General features: G+C 37.7%; 1 protein-coding gene across 1 annotated transcript in view; it reads left to right on the top strand.

Annotated features, from left to right (window-relative positions):
* Positions 1-19371, top strand: part of msrab (methionine sulfoxide reductase Ab) — a 37018-nt gene extending 17647 nt beyond the window's left edge. The window contains exons 5-7 of the mRNA XM_079632828.1: positions 1013-1117; positions 11730-11836; positions 17856-19371. Coding sequence (XP_079488954.1) covers positions 1013-1117; positions 11730-11836; positions 17856-18029 — 386 coding nt within the window. The 3' untranslated portion in view covers positions 18030-19371. The remainder of the gene's footprint in view (positions 1-1012; positions 1118-11729; positions 11837-17855) is intronic.
* Positions 19372-23187: the final 3816 nt, after the last annotated feature.

The following is a 23187-nucleotide window of genomic DNA, read 5'->3' as shown; positions in this document are numbered from 1 at the left end:
ATGTAGACAGGCTTTGTTATTTGTAAGAGTAGCAAACGCATATGCAGATACAGTTTGAGAGACAAGTGCATGGCGTTTGAGTACCAGTCAAAAGTTTGGATTCATTTGACAGAATGGTTCTCGTGAGCTTAAAAACCTTTCAAAGGTTTATGCTTAAAATCTTGAAATTATGGTTTTATTATCATTTATTAATTTATGAAATTATCATTGTGCCTTTTTTGTGTGCCTAAAATTGTTCTTGAATTTGTTTACAAAACCATTTGAAAGGTTTAAGACTTTGTGAGATCTGCTTTAGGACAGTTTAACAGCATCCCAGGATTCACCTCATGAAGTTCATCGGTATCATAACCACAAGAAATACAATCAAATACACTTACTGTACCGTACCAAGTCAGTAAATGTTTAAAATGTTTTGGAAGAAGTCTCTTTTGTTCACCGAGACTGCATTTATTTAATCAAAAATAGTAATATTGAAATATGGAAGCCATGATAATACTTTTTTTTCAGGATCCTACTTTATTTGAAATATATGTGTATACATTTCTTTACTGTCACTTTTGCTCAGTTTAAAGGGATAGTTCACCCAAAATTATCCCATGATTTACTCACCCTCAAGCCATCCTAGGTGTATATGACATTCTTCTTTCAGACGAATACAATCAGAGTTATATTAAAAAATGTCAGAGCGGGAGCGAAATCTGATCGGCTTATTTTTTGACAAACTTGCCGAGAAGGCTTACCAAAACAAAGTTACTTGGTTGTCACTTTTCACGTTTTCTGGGTTGGTAGATGCACCGGGGACCCGATTATAGCACTTAAACATGGAAAAAGTCAGATTTTCATGATATGTCCCCTTTTAAAATGTTCTGTAAAAAAACCTAATAGACAATAAAAGAGTCATTAAAATACTTAACATCCTTTTCTATAGCCATAATTTACTATAGACTGCAAAATCACTCAACAACAATTGCGCAGTTCTATTTGTTACTTTTTTTCCCTGCCATTTCTTTAGGTCTAACGGGGCACACAGAAGTAGTGCGAGTGGTCTTCTCTCTTAAAGATGTCAGCTTAGAGAAACTTCTCAAAGTCTTCTGGGAGAGCCATGACCCCACTCAAGGTAAACAAACACACCTATTCCCTCACATCTACAAACATTCACTCACACAGATGTCCATAGAAAGACCCCTGGGTGCGAGATGCAGTGGTCCAAAAGCAAACGGCCTCATGAGGTTAAAACATGGCTGCATCTGTCTGTTCACACTGCCCTGTGCATGTGTGTGTGCTGGATGGTCAGGATGATCTTGCGGGAATTGGAACAGCCTCAGACTGGCTATGTTAATGTGTCTGAGACCAATTCAGCCATGAGAGGAAAAGAGAAATTGTGCATGTGTGCATTAGTGTTTGCGTCACCTATTCCTTCAATCCACTGGAAACAGACCCAATCCTGAACACACACTGGATATTTGACGTCTGTGTTGTCCTTCAGGTCTTCGTTTGAGAATAAATCAGCCTTGTTGTCTGCTTGAAATCCAGCGCTAAAGATGAGACCCCAAAACCCCAATATATAAATACACAAAAATGAATTCACTCTATTCAGTTAATTGGTCGATCAGGGAGACTTGGTGTGTATCTGATCTTAAACGGACACATAAATGGATTTAAAAAAGTTAATCTATCTATCTATCTATCTATCTATCTATCTATCTATCTATCTATCTATCTATCTATCTATCTATCTATCTATCTATCTATCTGTCTATCTGTCTATCTATCTATCTATCTATCTGTCTGTCTGTCTGTCTGTCTGTCTGTCTGTCTGTCTGTCTGTCTGTCTGATGTAACAGTGTGGCTGCAGCATGAAGCTGTTTGGCTCTCTGTGTTCAGTCACCCTGAAACAGAGAGAGAAGAGAGGAAGAGACACTCCTCTGAAACATTCATAAAGCCTGACCCTGAGGACCTGAAGCACACACACACACAACTCTTCGGCTCTCCCTCATCGCTGGACTGTGGGACTACAGTCTCTGCTCGAATAGTTTATGTGACGTCTGTGGTTCGTTCAGTCAGACCCTGTAATAACTTTTCTTGTTTGTATTTTTTCGCCATGGAAGGTACACAAATTCCATCTGGAGATCAGTAATGCATGCCTATATATCTGCCAGTTGATGACACGCCCCTAAAAGTCAGAGTGTGGTTTTAAGGACCATGGAGTGGTTTTCTACTCTGAATCTTTCATGTCAAATCATCAGTTTGAGCAGACGTGATTACCCTGTGTGTTCGGTTCTATGCTAGCTCTCTAATTCACATCATGTTCTGAAGGTGTTTGAACTTTAAAAAGTCACTTGGAACGCCGTCACCCTGTCAGACAGAACGCCCCAGAAAGTAGAGCGCAGAAAATTACTCATAGAAGCCAGGGTTAGTTGTCAGAAATGGCCTTCAAATGTGATTAAACATCTACCTTGCTCTGTTTTCCTTTACCTATGAGAATACAAGGGATGTGCAGATTCATATTTTCAAAAACGATTAGTCTGTGGGTTGTCTGAACAATTAAATGACTATCTGGTCTTAAAGGGATAGTCCACACATTTTTTTAATCTTTTATAATTTACTAACCCTCATAATATTGTTTCAAACCTGTATAACTTTCTTGTGCAGAACACAAAATTATATATGTATAAGAACATTGAATAAGAATATTTGTAATATCCAAACAACATTGGATCCTTTTGACTTTGTCCACACTTTCATTGTGTGGAAGAAAAAAAATCATACAGATATGGATCAGATTTGGATGACAGACTTTTCATTTTTGGATGAACTATCCCTTTAGGATGTCTTGTATAATTAGATTGGCTTAGGGAGATGTCTACCCAACCCGATCTGATGTGTTTCTTAGGGGGTGTTTGCATAAGATCCATTCTTGCGTTAGAAAACAGACAGAGTGCAACAGAATAAAACGCTGAGAAGAGGTCTCAAGGTGCGTCTTTTTTTTTAAGCTGAGCTGTTTTTAACTTGACACTTTGTCTTAAAAATGTAAGTAACATGTATGTATTACATGTATGTTATATACATAGAGATACATAGCTTTTTAGAAAATAGTGTAGACCGAAAAAGAGAACTTGCAGTCTTTCATTCAAATTCCAAATAACAATTAAAATTATTAAATTCTATCATTCCAAAAGTGTTTAATACTTGTACACCAAGGAACTTTTATAATCATTTGTGTTTACAAGTTTTAGAAGATTATTTTTTTACTCAATGAATAGTAATTTCTACCCAATAAAAACTTTACAGCTTGACATAACTACAAAATGTATATTCATTATAAAAATTAACCATTACTTTTTAGGATTTTATAAATTTTCATGATTTTTTTCAATGTCCAGAAATCACACTTTTGAAATTCCCTCATATATCCCAAGTGATCCCTGGCCCCTTGGTTGATAATCTAGATAGACTAGTCAGCCATCGTGACCCATCGGTAATGAACACACATATTCGCAGTCGTGTGAGAACATGCCTTCTGCTTGTATGAAACTTACTCACCTAGATTGACATTTAAATGTGCACTTTGTAAATATGAGCATCCTCTAAAGCAGAACTTGTCGCTGTGTCCCGTTTGGCATTTTTAGGCCGTGTTTCATGACCCTGCAGGAGTTTGGGTAGGGAAGCAGGATGAAGAGCATGGCCCATGTGCGTGACAGAAGCGTCAGATTGTGTTTTTTGGCGCAGGCCTCTGCACTGCAATTGGCTGTCGAGAATCGGGAACGTCTCTGTAGGCTGTTCATCCATGCATGCTTAACGCACACTCCATTTGTCCGTACCCGAACGCTCACATCATATCAACTGAATCTGTGCACGTGTGTGTGTGTGTTCGTCATTACTCTGAATCATGGGTAGAAATCTATGTGTAGTGTGAAATTGCAAATGTGTGACGTTTCATAGGATACATACATGCACGATTGTTCCCGTTGTGCACGGAGACCTGTGTATTCAGCTGCTGTCTCACAGTTCAAAGGGTTCTGCTTTCAGCAGCATGATTTGGAATCGACCAATCATGGTTGGGATAGCAACATCTACAGCCAATCAAACACTCCCAGCACGCTCCTCTTCGTACCCCCGTCTTATACCCAGCAACACTTGCTCTGGCAGAGTCTTTAGGTCATGGTATTGAAAACGTGTGGTGGCTTCCTTAAACCCTACGCTCATTTTCTAAAAATATAGGCTGTATTTCATGCCGTCATGCTACATCTCTGGCTGTGCTGACAAAGATAGTACAGGAAGCCGAGGGTGGGGAGAGGCGAGTCGGGAAAATTGGGTTCCTGGATGGATTTGACGAACAGGAAATGACTGAAGCCAGTGTAACAATTATATCGCCTGTGGCAAACCATAGAATGGAGAAGTGCAGTGCGAACACACACATGAGAGAAACGCGCACACGCACGCTTGATCGCCTCAGCAGTTTGTTACTTCCTTGTTTAAGAAAGACCCCCCCCCCCTCCCTCCCTCCCCATTCCCAGCGGACCCCAGGGCTCTCAGTCTGTCTACAGGATAACAGCATCTTATCTTCTCTCTTCTCCTCTCCTCTCCTCTCCTCCCCCATCCCCAGCTCCTTCTCTCCTCCATCTTTCGCTCCCCCTCACCATCATCCCATCAGCATTTCCGCAGTGACTCCTCATTCTTACCCTCCGCTTTTATCTCTTAGTCACTTTCTTCGTTCCGCCATCCCGCGCTCCCTCGTTCCGCTAACAGTGAAAGGCAAGAGGGCGGGTTTCTCTTCTTCTTTGTCCTCGTTTTTCTGTCTTACCACTTTCATCTTTTATCGTGTCATGTTTTTTTTCTTGATTTGCAGTATTTATGTGGCTGCTGCGTCAGAGAGATGCGTTAATGCACGCTTCAAGGGGTAGAGACAAGATGGCTGACGCAGGCGCTCAAATGCAAAGGCTGAGCTACAATCTTCCAGGCCTGTAAACGTTAAATCTTGTTTTCCACCTGCCTTCAGTGTGTGACCTGTGACTGACACGTTTGCTGTGTATATTGAACCTTGAAGAGCAAAACATCAATACACAAGCAAGCTAATTATGTGCCGAAACTGTTTGGATCTCCATAATCCCTCAGCAACACTCTTGATTTGTCGTTGAAAACGAAGGTTATTGGGTTCACGAACACCATTTTGTGCACAAGCCACCAAATGGGACAAAAAGAAAAGACCCCCCAGCCCCCCTCTTCTTTTTGGGGTTCAGTCTGCAACGGGCACGTGCCTCTCGGGGGGTGACCTCGACCCCTGCCTCTCTCGACGAGGGGGGCTCATTACAGTTTGTCAATCAGCTATAGGGGGAGGGGCTGACAGAGGTCATTTATGGAGAGTAGACGAGAAACGGTTGAAGAGATGCTTTTTCGGTTTGATGGGGAAAAAAGGCTAGAATTAGCTGGAAGAAAACTTTGTTTTCTTTAAATAAAGAAAGTGAGCTTATCTTTCAGGCATATTGGACCGATTTGTTGTTGTTGCTTTTTTGAAGGTGCTTGCTGTAAAAATCTATTTGTTACAAATAAATGTTACAAATAAATGCCTTTTACAAATAAAATCTTTCTATTCATCAAAAAGCACCAACTTGGTATATTGTGAAATTTGAAGGATCATGTGACTGAAGTATTTAATGTTACTGCTGAACATTCAGCTTTGTCATTACAGGAATGAATTAAAATGTAAACATATCATTGAAAACAGTTATTTAAAACTTTTATATTTCATGATTTTTCTGGAGGGGTTTTTTGTGTGTTTTTTTTTTTTTTTATCAAATAAAGGCAGCGTTAGTGAACACAAGATACTTTTTTTCAAATACTTTAAATACATTTTTCTGAAATGCGGGTCACCTCGTAGGGGCTGACATATTGAGACTACTCACTTTATATATGTAACCCACCTGCTTTTGGCCACTTTTACTCATGAAATTATGAACACAACATAACATAAACAAAAATTACTAAATGCACCTTTAAAACCATAGGATTGCTATTTTATTTTTATTTTATTTTTTTTACAGGCTATTTACTTTTAAAATTATGGCGAAAGGAATGTGTAGGGAGAAAGAAAAGGATTGAGATCAGAATATGACAGCCTAGATTAAAACCTGCATCTCTGTGAGGACAATGGCTCTCAGTGTCATGAGCATGTGCACTACCCACTGTGCCATGGCCTCCACACTTCAGTTTGGTTTTGAATTTTTTACCATTAGGCCTTGAATACCAACAGCAACAATGTATGTTTGCCACAGAGTATTTTACCGTTATGGAGCTAGTGTTTAATTTATAGATTATTCTTTTCTGGAAGAAAAATGAGAGTGAGAGAGCATTATTTGTGGTGTATAATATATATATATATATATATATATATATATATATATATTTTCATCAGTCAAATACTAGCGGCTATGTTAAAGAATAACAAACATACATGTATTAACAAACCATATTACATTTACCACACATTTTAAACGTATTTTTATTCGCAAAGAGAATTTGTGTGTGTGTGTGCGAGAACAAGGTTGTGTGTGTATGTGTGTTACATAAGAGGTGTAAAAATAGACCCGGCTCTGCACCATTCCTCTTAGTTGGCTGCTCTCGCACGCACACTGCTTCACCGTACCCACAGGGCACACACAACAGTGCTCTGAACAACCCCTCACACACATACACACTCACATATAAGCCTGCATCATACACGCTCAAATGCACAAACATACACTCGCCAAAACCCTACTAAAGCATCACACGTGCACCTTCACAAACGCATATGGACATTCTCCACCAGCTTAGTAAACAAACACACAATAGCCAAACTGTTTGTGTGACTTGTTGTTGGCTTACATTTGAGCCTCCTCAGTGGTTAGAATAAGTTATTTTATCCGCAGACACTGAGAGGCACTTCGGTCGCCGAAACGCGAAAAGCGTGAAGCAATAAACCCATCCGACTGAGATTTGGAGCCATCAGTATGACACATGATTGACATTTTGTATGACAGTGAAAATGTAGCTTTTGAAAGACGTGGAGAGATCTCTGGAGTCAGTCCACGGGCTTCATAATCCAGCCACACTGCTGATGTTCACCATTTTAATTTAAAGAGATAGTTCAGAAAATCAGTGATTACTTACTCACCTTCTTGTTGTTTCAAACCACCATGTTATTTTTTTCCATGCAACAAGATTCACCATAAAAGTGATCCATGTAATTTGTGTTCCTCTGATTACGGATAAATGGCCAATTTCAAAATTCTGTACTGCTGTGAAAAGTAAAATCGGTCGTTTTAAATGCTACAAGTGAATTTAGACATCACAGCATTATTATGCACAGTATAAAAAGTTTTTTGTTTTGAGATTTGTTGAAGAATATATTTAACTGCATTATTAAATTATACTGTTTTATAAAGTAATATTATTAATTGTCATCAACCAGTACTGAAATTAAAAAATCATAAAAAATAGAGGCTGATAATTGATTTGGTATTTAAGGATTATATTTTGAATACTTAAATAAAGCTATTGGCTGTGAACTAAAATTAACTGTAATTTTATGGGAAAGATCTATGTGAAGAGTATTTTTAAAATGATAGTTTATGATAAGAGTTGATGGGAATGATAGAATTTTCACTATCACTTTAACATTCTGTCATCATTGTCTTACCCTCATGTTGTTCCAAACCTGTATGACTTTTTTCTTTGGAACACAAAATAATATATTTTTAAGATATAAATACAGTTGTAATTGAAATTATTCAACCCCCATTGCAAATTAGGTTTATTGGCAAAATGTACTGACTTTCAGCTATTTGCAATGAACGAATCAAACAAAAGTAATTGAAATAGCTCAACACAACAAATGTGTCAAGGGGTTTCCCTAAATTCAACTGAATATGCAACTTTTAATGTTTAACTTTCAAAATTATTCAACCCCCTGAATAGAATCCCTCACAACAGCACAAATCTGCAAAACAGGTGTTGTCTCAAGCACACCTGATGCAACTAATCAAGGGCTTCATTAGTTGCACCAGGTGTTCTTGAGCTAGAACACATGAAATATCTGAACTGGCTGGGTTTGTTGAGTGTCACAGTTAGAAATATGGCTAAGTAAAAAGAATGGTTCAAACAGTTAACGCTACACTGTGTAACTTTTTTAGTTTATTCTTAGCTAAAAACACTTAGTTCTTTCAAAAATATATGTGCTCATTAATGTATATTTACTTCGTTCAAGTAATAAAGTATTCTCGTGAGTGTATAATATGCCATTGAAAATACATACGGGTGAGGGGTTCGAATGTCGGTCGCCATGTTGCCCCTCCATCTTGAAAGTACATTAGCCAAAGAGGGACATACCCGATAATTCAAGCTTCGCCTTTCGCGTCTCCGCAATTCACTGGCACCATCCCTGTTTTTATTTTTTATTTTCCCTCTACCTCTACCTCTCCCTCTCCCTCACACCTCCGTCACATCAGCTGATCTCTGCTCACGGGGAAAATGATATAGCCTACAATCTAAACTTTGCCTTACGCTAGTGATGTCGAATAACAGAATAACGATAGCACTGATAAAAGTTACTTTACTTTAGTTAAGATTAGCTTGCATTCGTCTGGGACTGATAGCTGATGTTAGCAATGAAATGGTAAAAAAATTACGAAAACATAAAACTATTTTTCATTTACATAGATGTCATAACCTATATGTTAACTGACAAATTCAATTACTGCAAATTATAATAGTTTTCTAAAGTAACCTCATCACTTGAAGGAATACTCATGCACGAGGTCGAACTGGAAGCCATGTTAATCTTGGACTACATTGACTACATAAAATGAAATCGGAATTGAGAGGAACAGAAACTAATATTCACTGGATGGTCATATACCTTTTCACCGCTAGATGGGGGTAAAAATCACACAGTGTAGCTTTAAGAGAAGATGGGAACAAAAATTGTTCCTAGAGACACCGTTTAAAGCATAGTTGGCAAGTTGAAGGAATAGTGGTTACACTACCTGGACGGGGCAGAAAAAGGAAGCTATCAACGGCCACAGCCAGATTTCTGAGAAGGCAGGTTCAGAAAAACCCTCGGGTGACTGCAAAAAACCTGCAGCAAGACTTGGTGGCAACATACACTGAGGTATCAGCTGCACAGTAAGTTGCTTACTAAACGCATGTCAGAACTCAAAGACGTACACCACTACTGACCCAAAAGCACAAGAAAATCTGGCTCCAATTTGCTCAAAAATCATATAAATACGCCACAGGCCTTTTGGGATTCTGTTCTGTGGTGCGATGAAACAAAACTTGAACTTTTCGGCCCTATGGATCAGCGTTATGTCTGGAGGAAGAAGAATTAAGCATATGCTAAAATAAACTGTCTACAGTTAAGCATGGTTGTGCTCGTGATGCTCTGGGGCTGCTTTGCATCCTCTGTCACTGGAAACCTGCAGCGTGTGGAAGGCAAGATGGATTAATTTAAGTATCAGGAAATCCTAGAAGAAAAACGTCATGCCGTCAGTTAGGAAGCTGAAGCTTGGGCATCATTGGACCTTCCAACAGGACAACTATCCCAAGCATACCTCAAATTCCACCAAGGCTTGGTTGCAGAAGAAATCCTGGAAGATTCTACAGTGGCCATCAGTCACCTGACTTGAACCCCATAGAAAATCTCTGGTGGGATTTGATTTGGATGATTTCATTTACATCAGGTCATAACTGCAAAATGGTGTTCTACTAAGTACTGAAGATGCTTGCCATGAAGGGTTTGAATAGTTTTGAGACTGCAGAAGTCATTAAAAGTTGCTTTTACAGTTGAATTTGGGGAAACCACTTGAAACATTTGTTGTGTTGAGCTATTTCAATAACTTTTGTTTGATTTGTTTTTTGAAAACAGCTGAACGTCTGTATTTTGCCAATAAACCTGATTTGCAGGGGTTGAATAATCTTTCTATATATTTATATATAGTTAACCAAACAGGTTTGGTAACCATTGACATCTATTGTATGGAGCAACATGAATAAACAATGACACATCTGTGTGTCTTAACTTGCGAACTAATGTCCTCAAGCTCTTTTCATCTTTTCCTTTACATCCACCCTTCCAAATCTTTTCTTTTTTCCTTGCTCGTCATCCCACCAGGAGAAGCCACATAAGTGCTGATATTTGAAATGTCTGGATTGGTCAAAGCATCCTTAGAGGATTGGTCTCTGTCAGAGTGTGTGTGTGTGTGTGTGTGTGTGTGTGTGTGTGTGTGTGTGTGTGTGTGTGTGTGTGTGTGTGTGTGTGTGTGTGTGTGTGTGTGTGTGTGTGTGTGTGTGTGTGTGTGGCGTGCGCGCTTTCACGTGCATGTACAGCTTATTCACTCACAAGTACACATAGTAAATCTTTCCTTTCTTCCCTCCTTCTAAAGCAAAGGGTGAAGCTTCTTGACCTCTGCATTAACAGAAATAGTTTTCCTGCGGGAGAGCCGTGTTATGGGGAGAGAGAGACTGCGTGTGACATTTATGGAGTCAGCTTCTGCCCAGCTCTCCGCTCTCACCCTGTTTGTGCGCTGACAACACATTTGCAGCGTTCTCCACTCACGGTTCATGTGCGGTGTGTGTGTGTGTGGTGAGAGGAGAGATTCTGTATATTATTTAGCTTGAACAGGAAGGATCATCAATAATAACTAAGCGCTGTGATGGAGGCTGTAAAAAGAAGTGCTCCACTGTCTCGGGTGGAGTACATTGAGTGCTCGCTGTTTCCTTTTTGTTTTTAACTCTTTTTTTTTAACTCATGTGAGAAGAGAGAGATTTTTTTTAATGGTTTTGATATACAGTGGCCCTAAAAAGTATGTGGGCACTTAAACGTCACCTAAAAATGTCGGAATGCCGTTTCATTAAATAACAAAATTTCTGGTTTCCACTAAAATACTAAGCAACAGAGCTGTTTTCAACATTGATAATAATAATGTTTCTTGAGCACCAAATCAGCTTATAAGACTAAGTGCTCAGGGATCATGTGACACTGAAGACAGTAGTAATGATACTGATATTTCAGTTTTTATCACAGTATATCTACTAGAGTAGATAGTAAATATACTATAGTAGATATACTATTGTATATCTACTAGATGTTTAAAAGACATTGCAAAAATGTCTCAGAAAAATCAGATTGAAAATGTTTGATTTGATATTGTGCTCTGTGCAGTGGCATTCAGACATTTGTAAGCGTTAATTAAGTGTGCAAATACTTCTTTCTAGAAACATTTTCTATAATTTGGCTGTGTGATGTGTTTGGCGGCTATGATGACACACAGGCCTCAGGGTCACAAGGAAGGTCAGTGACTGTCGCTTTGGCTTTGTAGGATCGGCCAATCAGAACCCTGTGTTTTGGCCTTTGAAGAGAGAGAGAGCTACAGAAGGCACCACACGGTAGAGAGCGCACAGCAAGATGGCCGACATCCAGTTCTACGGAAAGATGGATGACAGACAGTAAATTCAGTGTGGAGGTTAAATGACAGGAATGTACTGAAACACAAATAGCTTTCCATATATTAACAAGGGGCAAATGATTCCAAGACTGCTATATTTTTACTTTTTTCTTTCTTTCAGTAACATTACAGTAGAATCGAATGTTGCTTGATGCAGTGTGTCTGACATGACTGCAAATTCATCAACACGACTGTGTGAGATTTTAAATGGGTCTAAAGCATGTATATGTGTGTGTATTTTTTTAGGAATGGCACAGGGGAATGACCATGGCACACAGTACCGTTCTGCCATCTACACCTACAGCCCAGAACAGCAAGAGCTGGCCATGATGAGCAAGCATATGTACCAGGAGGTGCAGTATCTCGAAACACACACAAACTTTACATTGAATTCTGTTGCTTTTATAATGAGTTAATGATATTTAATAACCCCTAACACTTAGCTCTTTCAAACCCTTCATTAAGATTCTGTTATTTATTACTATGATTATTAAGATATTACTTAGCTAAAATAAGGACATATCATAGACTTTTGACATTATTTTTATATAAAGTTAATATAATTGCTGTACAAAAAGCCCTATAAGATAACTTTTTGCATTTTTATAAAAAAAAATATTTCCCCAAATGGAGATTTTTTTATTTATCAGATTTTGCTAACTTTAGGGGACAGTTCTGTACATACAGTGCTCATTTATGTAATTTTTCTAAATGATGTATTAGAGGGGGAATTCATGAGCAATAAATTACATTATCGTTCAAAACATTGGTGGCTTTATTTAAGTAAGATTTATTTTTTTATTTTTGTATCAAGCATGGATGGATTAAATTGTTCAGAAGTGACAGTAAAGACATTTGTATTGTTACAAATGATATATATTTCAAATAAATGCAATGCAGTTCTTTTGAACTTTGTATTCATCAAAGAATCCTGAAAAAAAAGTGTGTCGTGATTTCCACAAAAATATTAAGCAGCACACCTGTTTTCAACATTGATAATAAGAAATGTATCTTGAGCAGCAAATCAGCATATTTAAATTATTTCTGAAGGATCATGTCACACTAAAGCCTGGAGTAATGATGCTGAAAAATCAGCCTTGCCGTCACAGGAATGATTTACATTTAAAAATATATTAAAATAGAAAAGTTATTTTAAATTATAATAATATTTCACAATATTTTTGTAATGTAGTATTTTTTATCAAATAAATGCAGCCTTGGTGAGAAATGTAAAAATAAATAAATAAAAATACCAACCCCAAACAGTAATTTACATGAAAGCATTATTAAAGTTAGTGTAGAAAATATAACCACAGATTTAGCCAACGGTTTGATTTTTCTTCCCCATCACATCTCCAGAAGCGCTTCTGTCCTCTCTTTTTGATTCTTTGCCTCTCTCAAACTGTCCACTGTCAAACACTGACCGCCCACACCTGTCAGAAAGATGTGTTTGTGGATGCTCATGAACGCTGCTCATTTGATTGTCTGGACTGTTAGCCCTGTCCAACTAGCGTGATGATGCTCTGTTTTGTGAGATGCAGGAGCTTGGGTAAACATCACCGTGGTGCGCTTTGCTCCTCATGTCATCTGTCTTGCTTCTAGGGCTCAGATGTGATTTGGGTGAGAGGGGAATGAGGCGGTGGCAGGGAGGTTGGGTGACCCCTCTTGGCCTTGGCCTTGTGCGCGTCAGGGGTGAAAGGTCAGGCTTGCGGGAGGCAGCTGTGGTTAAAGGGACGCAATCAGATCAGGGTACCGAAACGGACATGCTGTTGATGGCCCTAGTGACCCCACAAGCTTAAATGAACACACACACAGATGTAGTGAGGACGAGGGGGTGCACCCCACAAACTGCATGTCAGCAGGGGTTAAAATTGACCAACTAAATTGTATGTGTATTAAAGTGTTTATATGTATAATGTATTAAAGGGTTCTTGCTAAATAAAGAAAGGAGAATACATACGGTAGATAAATTGGACAAACATGCAGTTATATATATATATATATATATATACACACACCTTTTTTTTTTTTTTTAAGAAGTCTCATTTCCCACCTCACCAAAGTTGCATAAAAAATACAGTGAAAAAAGTAATATTTTATTAATAGTTTTTTCATTATTTGAAGTCGGTGTTACATAATGTGCTAAAGATGCTGATTAGGTGCTCAAGAAACATTTCTTATTATTATTAATTGAGAAAACAGTTGTGCTGCTTACTATTTTTGGTTGAAACGGTGATACTTTTTTCAGGATTCTTTGATTAGAAAGTTCAAAAGAACAGCATTTATTTGAAACATTATTATTTTTATCATTTCAAAATTTACTTTTGATCAATTTAATGCGTCCTTGATGAAAAAAAAAAATGTTGCCTAAATAATGATCGTTATGATTATATACGAGATCGGGTGTGTGTAAATAGTATTACAAATAAATGATTCTAGAAATTCTATATGGCATGTGAAGTTGTACAGTAGCTGATATGACCTGAAACCTGAAGGCCTTTTGCATGGAACGAATGGCTCCGGATTGCATGAAATCTATTTTAAATATGTTTATTAAAAGTGCGACACATCTCCGAGTCTTTATAGCTTTTCCCTGCAGTCGATGCTTGTGCTTCTCTCCTGATCCCAGAGCAAATCTGAAGTGGTTTCGAAGAGCAGCTTGGTTACATAAGCAGCAGTGATGAGATTAGACATGTTAGCCCAGAGTCTTGTTAAAATATTGAGGAATGTGCGTGTGTGTTTGCGTCCGCCATACTACGGAAAAGCACTGATTGTCTCGCAGTGGAGAGTGAGAATTGTGAAGAGGGACAGTGAAATGTGATGAGTGTGAAGAGATTGATGAGGCCTTTTTGAGGACTCTTCCATCAGGTCAAACTCAGGTGATGAATCAGACACCGACATCACATGCAGACGGGAAATGAATTATTAGCACCCGTTGAGAGTTGCACTCCATCAGAGTCTCTCAAAACTCTGCCATCAGTGAGGGCAGTCAGGGAGAAGGAAAGGCAGGAGTGGGAGAGGAAGAAACGCTCTTTTAAATGCTGTGGATGAGGACGGGGAGGGGTGCTGTAATAAAATGTAGGAATTTGCAGAACATCAAAGAGTTTTTATTCAGTAGTGAACGAGAGCGAGACGCAGGAGGAGAGAGTGGAGGTACAATTCTGCTGCAGTGAAGCACTTTCTCAGAGGAGTTATTTTGGGGATTTGAATGGAAGTTTATGAATTTTCTTTGTTTATCTGCTTGTGTTGTGCTGCAGACATCAACATTTTATTATGGATATGTTATGTTCTTTTCATGGCCCATATCAAATAATGTGGAGAGATGAGTTTTTAAAGAAAAAGGCAATGCACAAATGGGATAAAAATAATAATTTGAAAGTCAAAATTTACATTATGTATTAGAATATTTATATTTTTCGTCTTTTGTGCAGTCTAATGCTATTGTTATTCCCACTTCAAAATGTTATCATAATATTTATTATTAAAATAAAATTTTGTTAAATGTAAGATTTTTTTATGAAATGAATAGACCATATTTATGTAGCACCCATATGCCTCTTTTTGTACTTCATTGTTATTTTCTTTAGTCATGTTTTTGTTTGTTCCCTTTATAACCCATGTAAAAACTAAATAAACAGTTTTATGTAAAATAATTTTTAGCTGACATTAACCAATTTAGTTCACGATGTAATCAATTTCCGTTATTTCTATTCTTATGAGGAATATCCTTTTATTGTGAAATATGTCAGTTTATGGAAACCAAATGCGTTTTGAACGGTGACTTTAAGAATAAAGGAAAACGATTTAATTATCATTTCGACCATTTTAGCAGATTTTGATAATGAAAAGAACCATGTAATAATCATAAATGTTGTAGTAATTGGCCTAAATAGACAAGTTTTTCTTCTAAAATGCTTATCGCTAGTGATGCCTAGCTCAGGTTCCCAAAAGCACTCTATCTAAAAACAAAATCTCTCTCTCTCTCTCTGTTCCATGTCATGTAATCTTAAACACATAGATGCTCATGCTCTCACACTTTGATCTGTCTCCTCTCACAGGTCACATGACCCTCCGCTGTCTTATTCCCTCTCACAAAATGCAGGAACAGCCAAGTATGACAAAATGGATTCCTGACTATATCTCATGCACACACACACACACACACACACACACACACACACACACACACACACACACACACACACACACACACACACACACACACACACACACACACACACACACACATGCTTACATACAAACTAAACATGGGTGGAGATATGCATAAATCCACAGAACATGCAAAGAACAGGCTTGGCCTTTACACTGTTTTTTTTTCTTTATTCTGTCGTCCTCTTGAATGTTTAGCCTAAAGTGAATCACACATGTTGTATATACAGATGTGTATATACACACCTACACATGCTTTTCTATTTGTGCAGCAGAACTATACAGCTTCTGATATACATCTCAGCTTTTAGCAGAGACTCTAGTCTAAACCAGAAACGATAAGCAAGATAGCTACCGGTAAGCTAAAACACTGTCAGTTTCCATATTCAGATATTTTGCAGCATAGCTTTTTAGTTCATAGAAAGAGCTGCATTAATATTCATTATTTATGTTGTAATTTTAAAAGTAGGACAAGCTGTTGCAGTTAAACGTACACAGGGACTGTGTGTGTTAGCGTGCGCATGTGCAGATTTGTGAGTGTGTGTGCAAATAGTGTTATAAGGTGAGTTTATGCCGGAGACCCACAGAGAAACCCAAATTAAATTCACTCTGATGGGAATATTAAGGGAATTCTGGTTGTGAAACAGCTGTTATGAAGACGGTATATACACCAGAAAATAGTTGGACTAATAATAACATGAGTGTGTTTAAGGATGCAGAAACCCTTTTGTGTTAGTGGCATTAGTTGAGTCATCGGAGTCACATTAAGCATATTCAGATATTCAAATGCTTATGTAATCTCTCTCTCTCTCTCTCTCTCTCTCTCTCTCTCTCTCTCTCTCTATCTCTCTCCGTCTATCTCTCTCCTCTCTGTCTATCTCTCTCCTCTCTGTCTATCTCTCTCTCTAACTCTCTCTTTCTATCTCTCTTTGCTGGACTGTCCAGAGAAATGTTCTCCTCCACCGGAGAGACACAGACCGCCGAGCTTTGACAGCGCCAACACACACACACACACACACACACACACACACACACACACACACACACACACAATTTCCCTAAAGTTACACTTTCTCTGCTTTTAATGTACACTATTTGAAATCATTTGCTCAATTTAAAAGGTCATAAAACTGGGCTCAACAATAAAGATGTTTTTTCTGTTGGCCCATCCAGGCCAGGTACATTAGATTTGTACTTGACCTGCCAATGTAGGCCTAGCCCCGAAAATATATCTATTTTTTTGTGAAAAATATTTTTTTATATGTGCCAGAGGTATTAATTAATAATTTAAGAAACCGATGTGCTCTTTAGAACCACAGAGAAAATGCTTAAATGAACTGAATTAATTCATTTATTTAATTTACATTTTTATTTTTTACGGAACATTTTCTTTACCAAAAATAACAGCATTTTACTTATAAGTAATTGTTATGACAATTATTATTATTATAAATAACATAAATAAATAATAATGAAATCATAATTTTCTCACACACTCTTATTAATTTTTCTCATCAAATGTTTGGTCTTCCTGTTCACTGCAACTGTATATGTATGTAATATTCCAGTACGATCATTCTCACCTTTTTGCCTTTTTAAAAAATATTAATTTCACAGACAAGATTTTTTAAATACAAAGCATATGGGAAATGTTGGCTTTATGTTGTTGTATATGTATCTTTGCTTTTGTTTATGTCCCGGCTCTTGTCAGGATATCAGGATGTTATGGTGCACATACAGCCTCTTTTGTTAGACATTAAATCAGAAGCGGAGTAAATGCAGCAGACTTCTGTCACCACCTAGTGACTGAGATCTGAAACTACAAACAATTCCAAAAAGGACAGTTGTGATGACTCAAAAACCAGCACAATAATTCTTTCCTCTTTTTCTTTCTGTTCTAGAGACATGTGAGCTTTAGAAATACTGTGATTGATGTTCAAAGGTGTTTGGTTCTCTATGTTTGTACTACTACCTAAAGCAAGTTTCTGCTGTTGGAGTTTACAGATGTGACCCCTAGAGGGAGAAAGAACTTCATCCATGTCCCTTTTAAAGAGTTTTGGACACTCTGCCTGGCTTTGTACATCTCACACACAAGAAAGTGTTGTTTCAGTTCAAATCGAGTTGCTTCTCCCTAGACAGCAATCACATTCACCCTCTTGATATCACGAATGTGTCATCATTTACCGTCTCTTCTTCTGCTAGGCGCTGGCGAGGAAAGGCCTGGGTGAGATCACCACAGAGATCCGAGAGCACACCGAATTTTACTATGCTGAAGACTATCACCAGCAATATCTGCACAAGGTGCCTAAAGGATACTGTGGGTTAAAGGGCACAGGTGTCACCTGCTCTTTTGGAGAAGAAAAAGATGAACTCTGACTCAGGACACACAGACATAATTGTCTGCTGTTTTAAAGGGATAGTTTACCCACAAACATTTTGTCATGATGTATTCACCCTTATGTAGTTCCTTTTTTTCTGAGGAAAGTCATATTTAATATTTAATATTCTTCTGAATAGCTGGGTTATCGTTATCTAAATCTAAAACTATAACTAAACATTTCTCATTTTTGTTAAGCTTCTTTTAGTTAACTTTGGCCTGGTTTCACAGACAGAGCTTAGATTAAGCTAGGATTAGGCCTTAGTTCAAGTAGGACATTAAGTAGCTTTTATAAACGTGCCTTAGAAAAAAAATTACTGCTGTACATCTTGAGCAAATAAACAAAGACATTGACATATTTTAAGATAACTGTTAAAAAACAGTTTAAACATGCTTTTTAGCCTGGGACTAGTTTAAGCCTGGTCTGTGAAACCGGGGGTTTAAGTACCGGTACTAAAATAATAATAAATAAAATTAGCTCAAATTAAAAAATTTAACCTTAGTGTTCACCTGTGGTGAAAATCCATTTTTAATGTTGTTTATATGTCTATTTGGTGTTAAGACAAAGCATGTGCAAATTCATCAGTCAACACCATTGCTTAGTATGCTTATATTTGGAGTCTATGGCAATCCGTTTTGACTTCTATTCATTCCCAGGATATTAATTCTTGATCAACAATTAAAATTTCCCTAGTAAAAATTATAATTTTTGATATCAACAATCAACATCACTCACAGACATACAAATTCTTGGTATCACGAATACATTTCAGCTTTTAGTTAAAATTTTTGTAAAAACTATAATTCCTAATATTTGTAATTGTATTTTTACTAGTTCAATGTCGCCGTTCAAATTCAATTGTTGATATCAAGAATTGATTTCTTACTAGTTGAAATTCCAATTTCACATATCAGAAATATAATTCTTACTAGTAAAAACCTTTATTTTTGATATCGATAATTACGTGGTTATTAGTCCAAATGGTGAATGGGAACATTAGCATTTGTGTAACATTAGCAAGCAACACATTATTAGCTGTTTGAAAATGTAGTCAAGCCGAAGTCTAATATCAGTTACCGCTGTGTCCGATGTTAGAGAGCGATACATAAAAATCCATTTCCATTCTGATACATAGACTTGTATACGAGCCTGTATAAATCTCTCCATTTTCTGGTTCAAACATATTATGGCTGAATTAAATCAATATTTCCACTTGCTATTGTGTAGCATTTACTACAGATGACTGAGTGGATCATGTAGTCCAAGCTGATGTGAGTGATTTGTAAATTCATTGGTCCAGGTAAAATAAAGCAACTGTGTAGTTACATTTAAGCTATTTTAAGGCATGTAGAAATTATTTACACTGGAAAAAGTATTTAAATTTGCCATTTTGATTATCAAAGATGAGTTTTAAGGGATACAATTATTGACTGCAGGGGGACTTGATCTATATAATGAGAACAAAAAAACAATAAAAATAACAAAACTACAAAATGAAAGGGTTGGTAAAATGCCATTTTCACAAGATGTAAAATAAATCTCTGATGTCCCCAGAGTGTGTGTGTGTGTGTGTGTGTGTGTGTGTGTGTGTGTGTGTGTGTGTGTGTGTGTGTGTGTGTGTGTGTGTGTGTGTGAGTGTGAGTGTGTGTGTGTGTGTGTGTGTGTGTGTGTGTGTGTGTGTGTGTGTGCTTTTGTTTATATTACATTGTGGGAACCAAATGTCCCCACAAGGATAGTAAAACCTGAAATCACCTCCATTGTGGGGACCAGCCAGCGGTCCCCATGAGGGGAACGGGTTAATAAACATACTAAATTATATTTTTTCGAAAATGTAAAAATGCAGAATGTCTCCTGTGATGGGTAGGTTTAGGGATAGGGGCAGTGTAAGGGGATAGAATATACAGTTTGTACAGTATAAAAACCATTACGCCTATGGAATGTCCTCACAAGGATAGCAAAACACCCTATTTATTCATATTATATTATATTATTTATATGATATTATATTAAATTAAATTATTAACCCAAAGCTGAAATAAAGCTAGAAAAAACTGTTAACGTGAGTGCTTAATTGTGCCCAAACAAACGGACTGTCCTCCTCTCTCAGTAGCCTTTATCTCCATCAAACACTTTCTCCTTGGGCCTGTTTATTAAAAGCTAACCCACTCAGTATGGATAGTACGTGAACAAGCGGCATGGCTGAAGTAACTGACGGGTGCTACATTCCCCCTTTGGCAGCCTGGAGTGTCCCAGCGATGTAGACAAGCAGCTGATGTCATCCTCGTGTGTGTGTGTGTGTGTGTGTGTGTGTGTGTGTGTGTGTGTGTGTGTGTGTGTGTGTGTGTGTGTGTGTGTGTGTGTGTGTGTGTGTGTGTGTGTGTGTGTGTGTGTGTGTGTGTGTGAAGGTTTAGCACAAAATACCCCACAGATATTTTTATAAAGCATGTTAAAGTTGTCACTTTTTGAGGGTTTGCAAAAACGCACCGTTTTGTGCCTGGCCCTTTAAATGCAAATGAGCTGCTGCAGAGGGTGGGGTTTCAAGAGCTCATGTGTGTTAGCAGCTGCGATTACCTCACGCAGACACACTAAAATGACAGAAACAGTTCTGCCTTTAATGTTAAAACGGAGTCAGACAAAGATGGAGGCGACTCAAGAAGAAGTGACAATATGTAGAATTCAACAGGACGTCTCTAAATGGTTAGTTGATGAATTTATGTTGCTGATGTGGCGTTAACTATCTTCAATTAGGATATTCTGTCATGATAATCTATAAATCGCTTATATAGGAACTGTTGTGAGATGCACACAGAGTGATTTTCTATTGCATGTGAAAAGATGGATGCTAAAGTTTGAGCTGACTCACAAATGTACTCTTAAACAACAACTTTCCCTCTTCTCAACATGGACTGCGTGTTCCCTGGGGCGGGTTTTATGTACATTTTAGGGTTGCTGATGTCACTAACCCCAGAGGAATGTCGTGTAGTTCCTACCAGCCGTTTGTTGTAGTCCTTTTCTTTAAAAGCAAATATCGTCCTTTGCTTTAAGCGTTGTAACTTTGCAGATGTTGTTTATTCTCAAACATCAACATTACTCACTAACTAAAGTTAGAAAAGTGAAATCATACTTTACCAGCCCTTTAACATGAAAACAAAAAAATATTAAAATTCAAAACATTAACCAAAACTATAATAGCATATCAATGATACTAAAATAACACTGCTGTGAACCACAGAAAATGATGGTCACTTTTTTTCATGCAGTTAAAATAAATGAGGATTATAGCTTTCATGTTTTAAAAAGGAGAACAACATTTCTCACCCAAAACTATTGTATGGTAGCTATAACTTCAGAAGAATATCGTGCACTAACTGTATGGACTATTTCACTGTGCTTTTGTGTTCTTTTTGTAAAGCTTAAAAGCTTCATTTTTTTCCCCCATGAAAGAAATTTAAACCTTTTTTAAACCACATTTTGAGGTGAATTACTCTTTTAACATGGGAGTGCTGTTTTGCAAGCGTAGTTTGTGATCCATGTATAAAATGACACGTACATGTGTAGTATGCATGTAAAAATGGATTTTCCTGTTAAAATGTCGATAGTCTAAGTCGGAGCTTCAAAGCGAGCAGCAACCTTCTGCCAGTGATATTTCCTGAAGCTAAATCTGTCATACTGTCTGCTCTAGAGCATCTGCTCTGTGGCTGCCATGTGCTCTGGCCAATCTCTGATCTCCACGGACATTATAGTTCTGCAGCATTCATCACCCCCCTGATTTAAAATACTAATGACAAATTCTGCCTCATGGTAACATGCAATACAACGCTTACTTTGTGAAATCCAGAGATTTTATGACCATTCGGAAAGGTGTACATAAGACTGTTTACTTTAATCTGCTTTAGAACCATTGTAAAAATGGAATTTAGCTTGTAGCTTATCCCAGTGACCCAGACCATAGGCAGAGAGACAACCTGGGTCAATGGCCAGTCATCATTACATTATTATTATTATTCAGGGAAAATTCAACTATTCTTCTTTTTCTTTATTGAGCCGTCAAGTTGCACATGGAATGTATTTTTACCACTAGGAGGCAGCGCATGTAAATATAAAAAGCCTATCTCTGAATTTGTAAAATGGCAAATTGTAAAATGTGTAATTTTTGTGCCATTGGCATCACCAAACAACAGCAGAAATTACTAGAAAAGAAAGATTTGTCATTGTTTTACAAAGACTTGTGAAGGTCATTTCCTTAGTTTAAATACGTGGGTCGTTTGAAGAGAGACTTGAAAGCTGTGGGGGGGAAAAAGTGTTTGGTTGGCAGTTGTTTTGGTAGGCCTACGTTTTTCTGGGTTGTTGTGGGGGCATTTAGGACGGTGTTGAATCCTTAAAGCTTTAGGGGGAGTTACAGCAGAAACGACCAGAGCCAGAAGACATTTTTCTAAATTTATTTTTCTGTATTCCACAACAGAAATAATGTCATACAGGTTTGGTATGAGATGAGGGTGGGAAAATGATGATATAATGTTCATCCTGGTGTAAACTATACAAACCTGCTTTAAGTGGGTTATTGTAAATGCTTTCACACCTCGGCTGTGTAAAGTGCTATGAGTCAGCTGCTCATTTTAGAAAATGAAAAAGAGTTTGACAATAAACTGAATCTGCTGACTGGCCTGACCACCAGAGCCGCATAATTATAATGATTATATGTTGATTATATGTCAGACTTAAGCAGCGGTAACTGCCCTTGTTTACCTCTTCATTAAGTTGAATATGAAGTACTGATGGACTGGGCTTGACTTTGAGTGCAGTTTAAGTGATATTTCTGACATGGACTCTTAACACAAAGGCGGTGTGCTTTAAAACTGTGTCAAGGGGTTGTAGAACCGTCAGAATGGAGGATTCTGGGAAGCCTCATGCGGTGTGTTGTCGTCTGCTCCTCAGCTGATGATGTCACTGTTATCTATCATCTCTGGCTGTGTCTCTGGGATGAGACGCACACATGATTCACACAGCACCTGTATGAGCAGACAGATTTCTGGGAAATGATACATTCATCTTCACACTCCCACGTGTGTGCTATATGCACCTACCTGTTTTCACCGCCAGACATGCATAGGGCTTACATACACACATTTGTACATACACACATTTCTGCTATGTAT

The sequence above is a fragment of the Phoxinus phoxinus genome, assembly GCF_949152265.1.
Source record: "Phoxinus phoxinus genome assembly, chromosome: 13".
In the NCBI taxonomy this organism is placed as follows: domain Eukaryota; kingdom Metazoa; phylum Chordata; class Actinopteri; order Cypriniformes; family Leuciscidae; genus Phoxinus; species Phoxinus phoxinus.
Note: the sequence above shows the minus strand (reverse complement) of the source record. Positions and strands in the feature narration are given on the sequence as shown.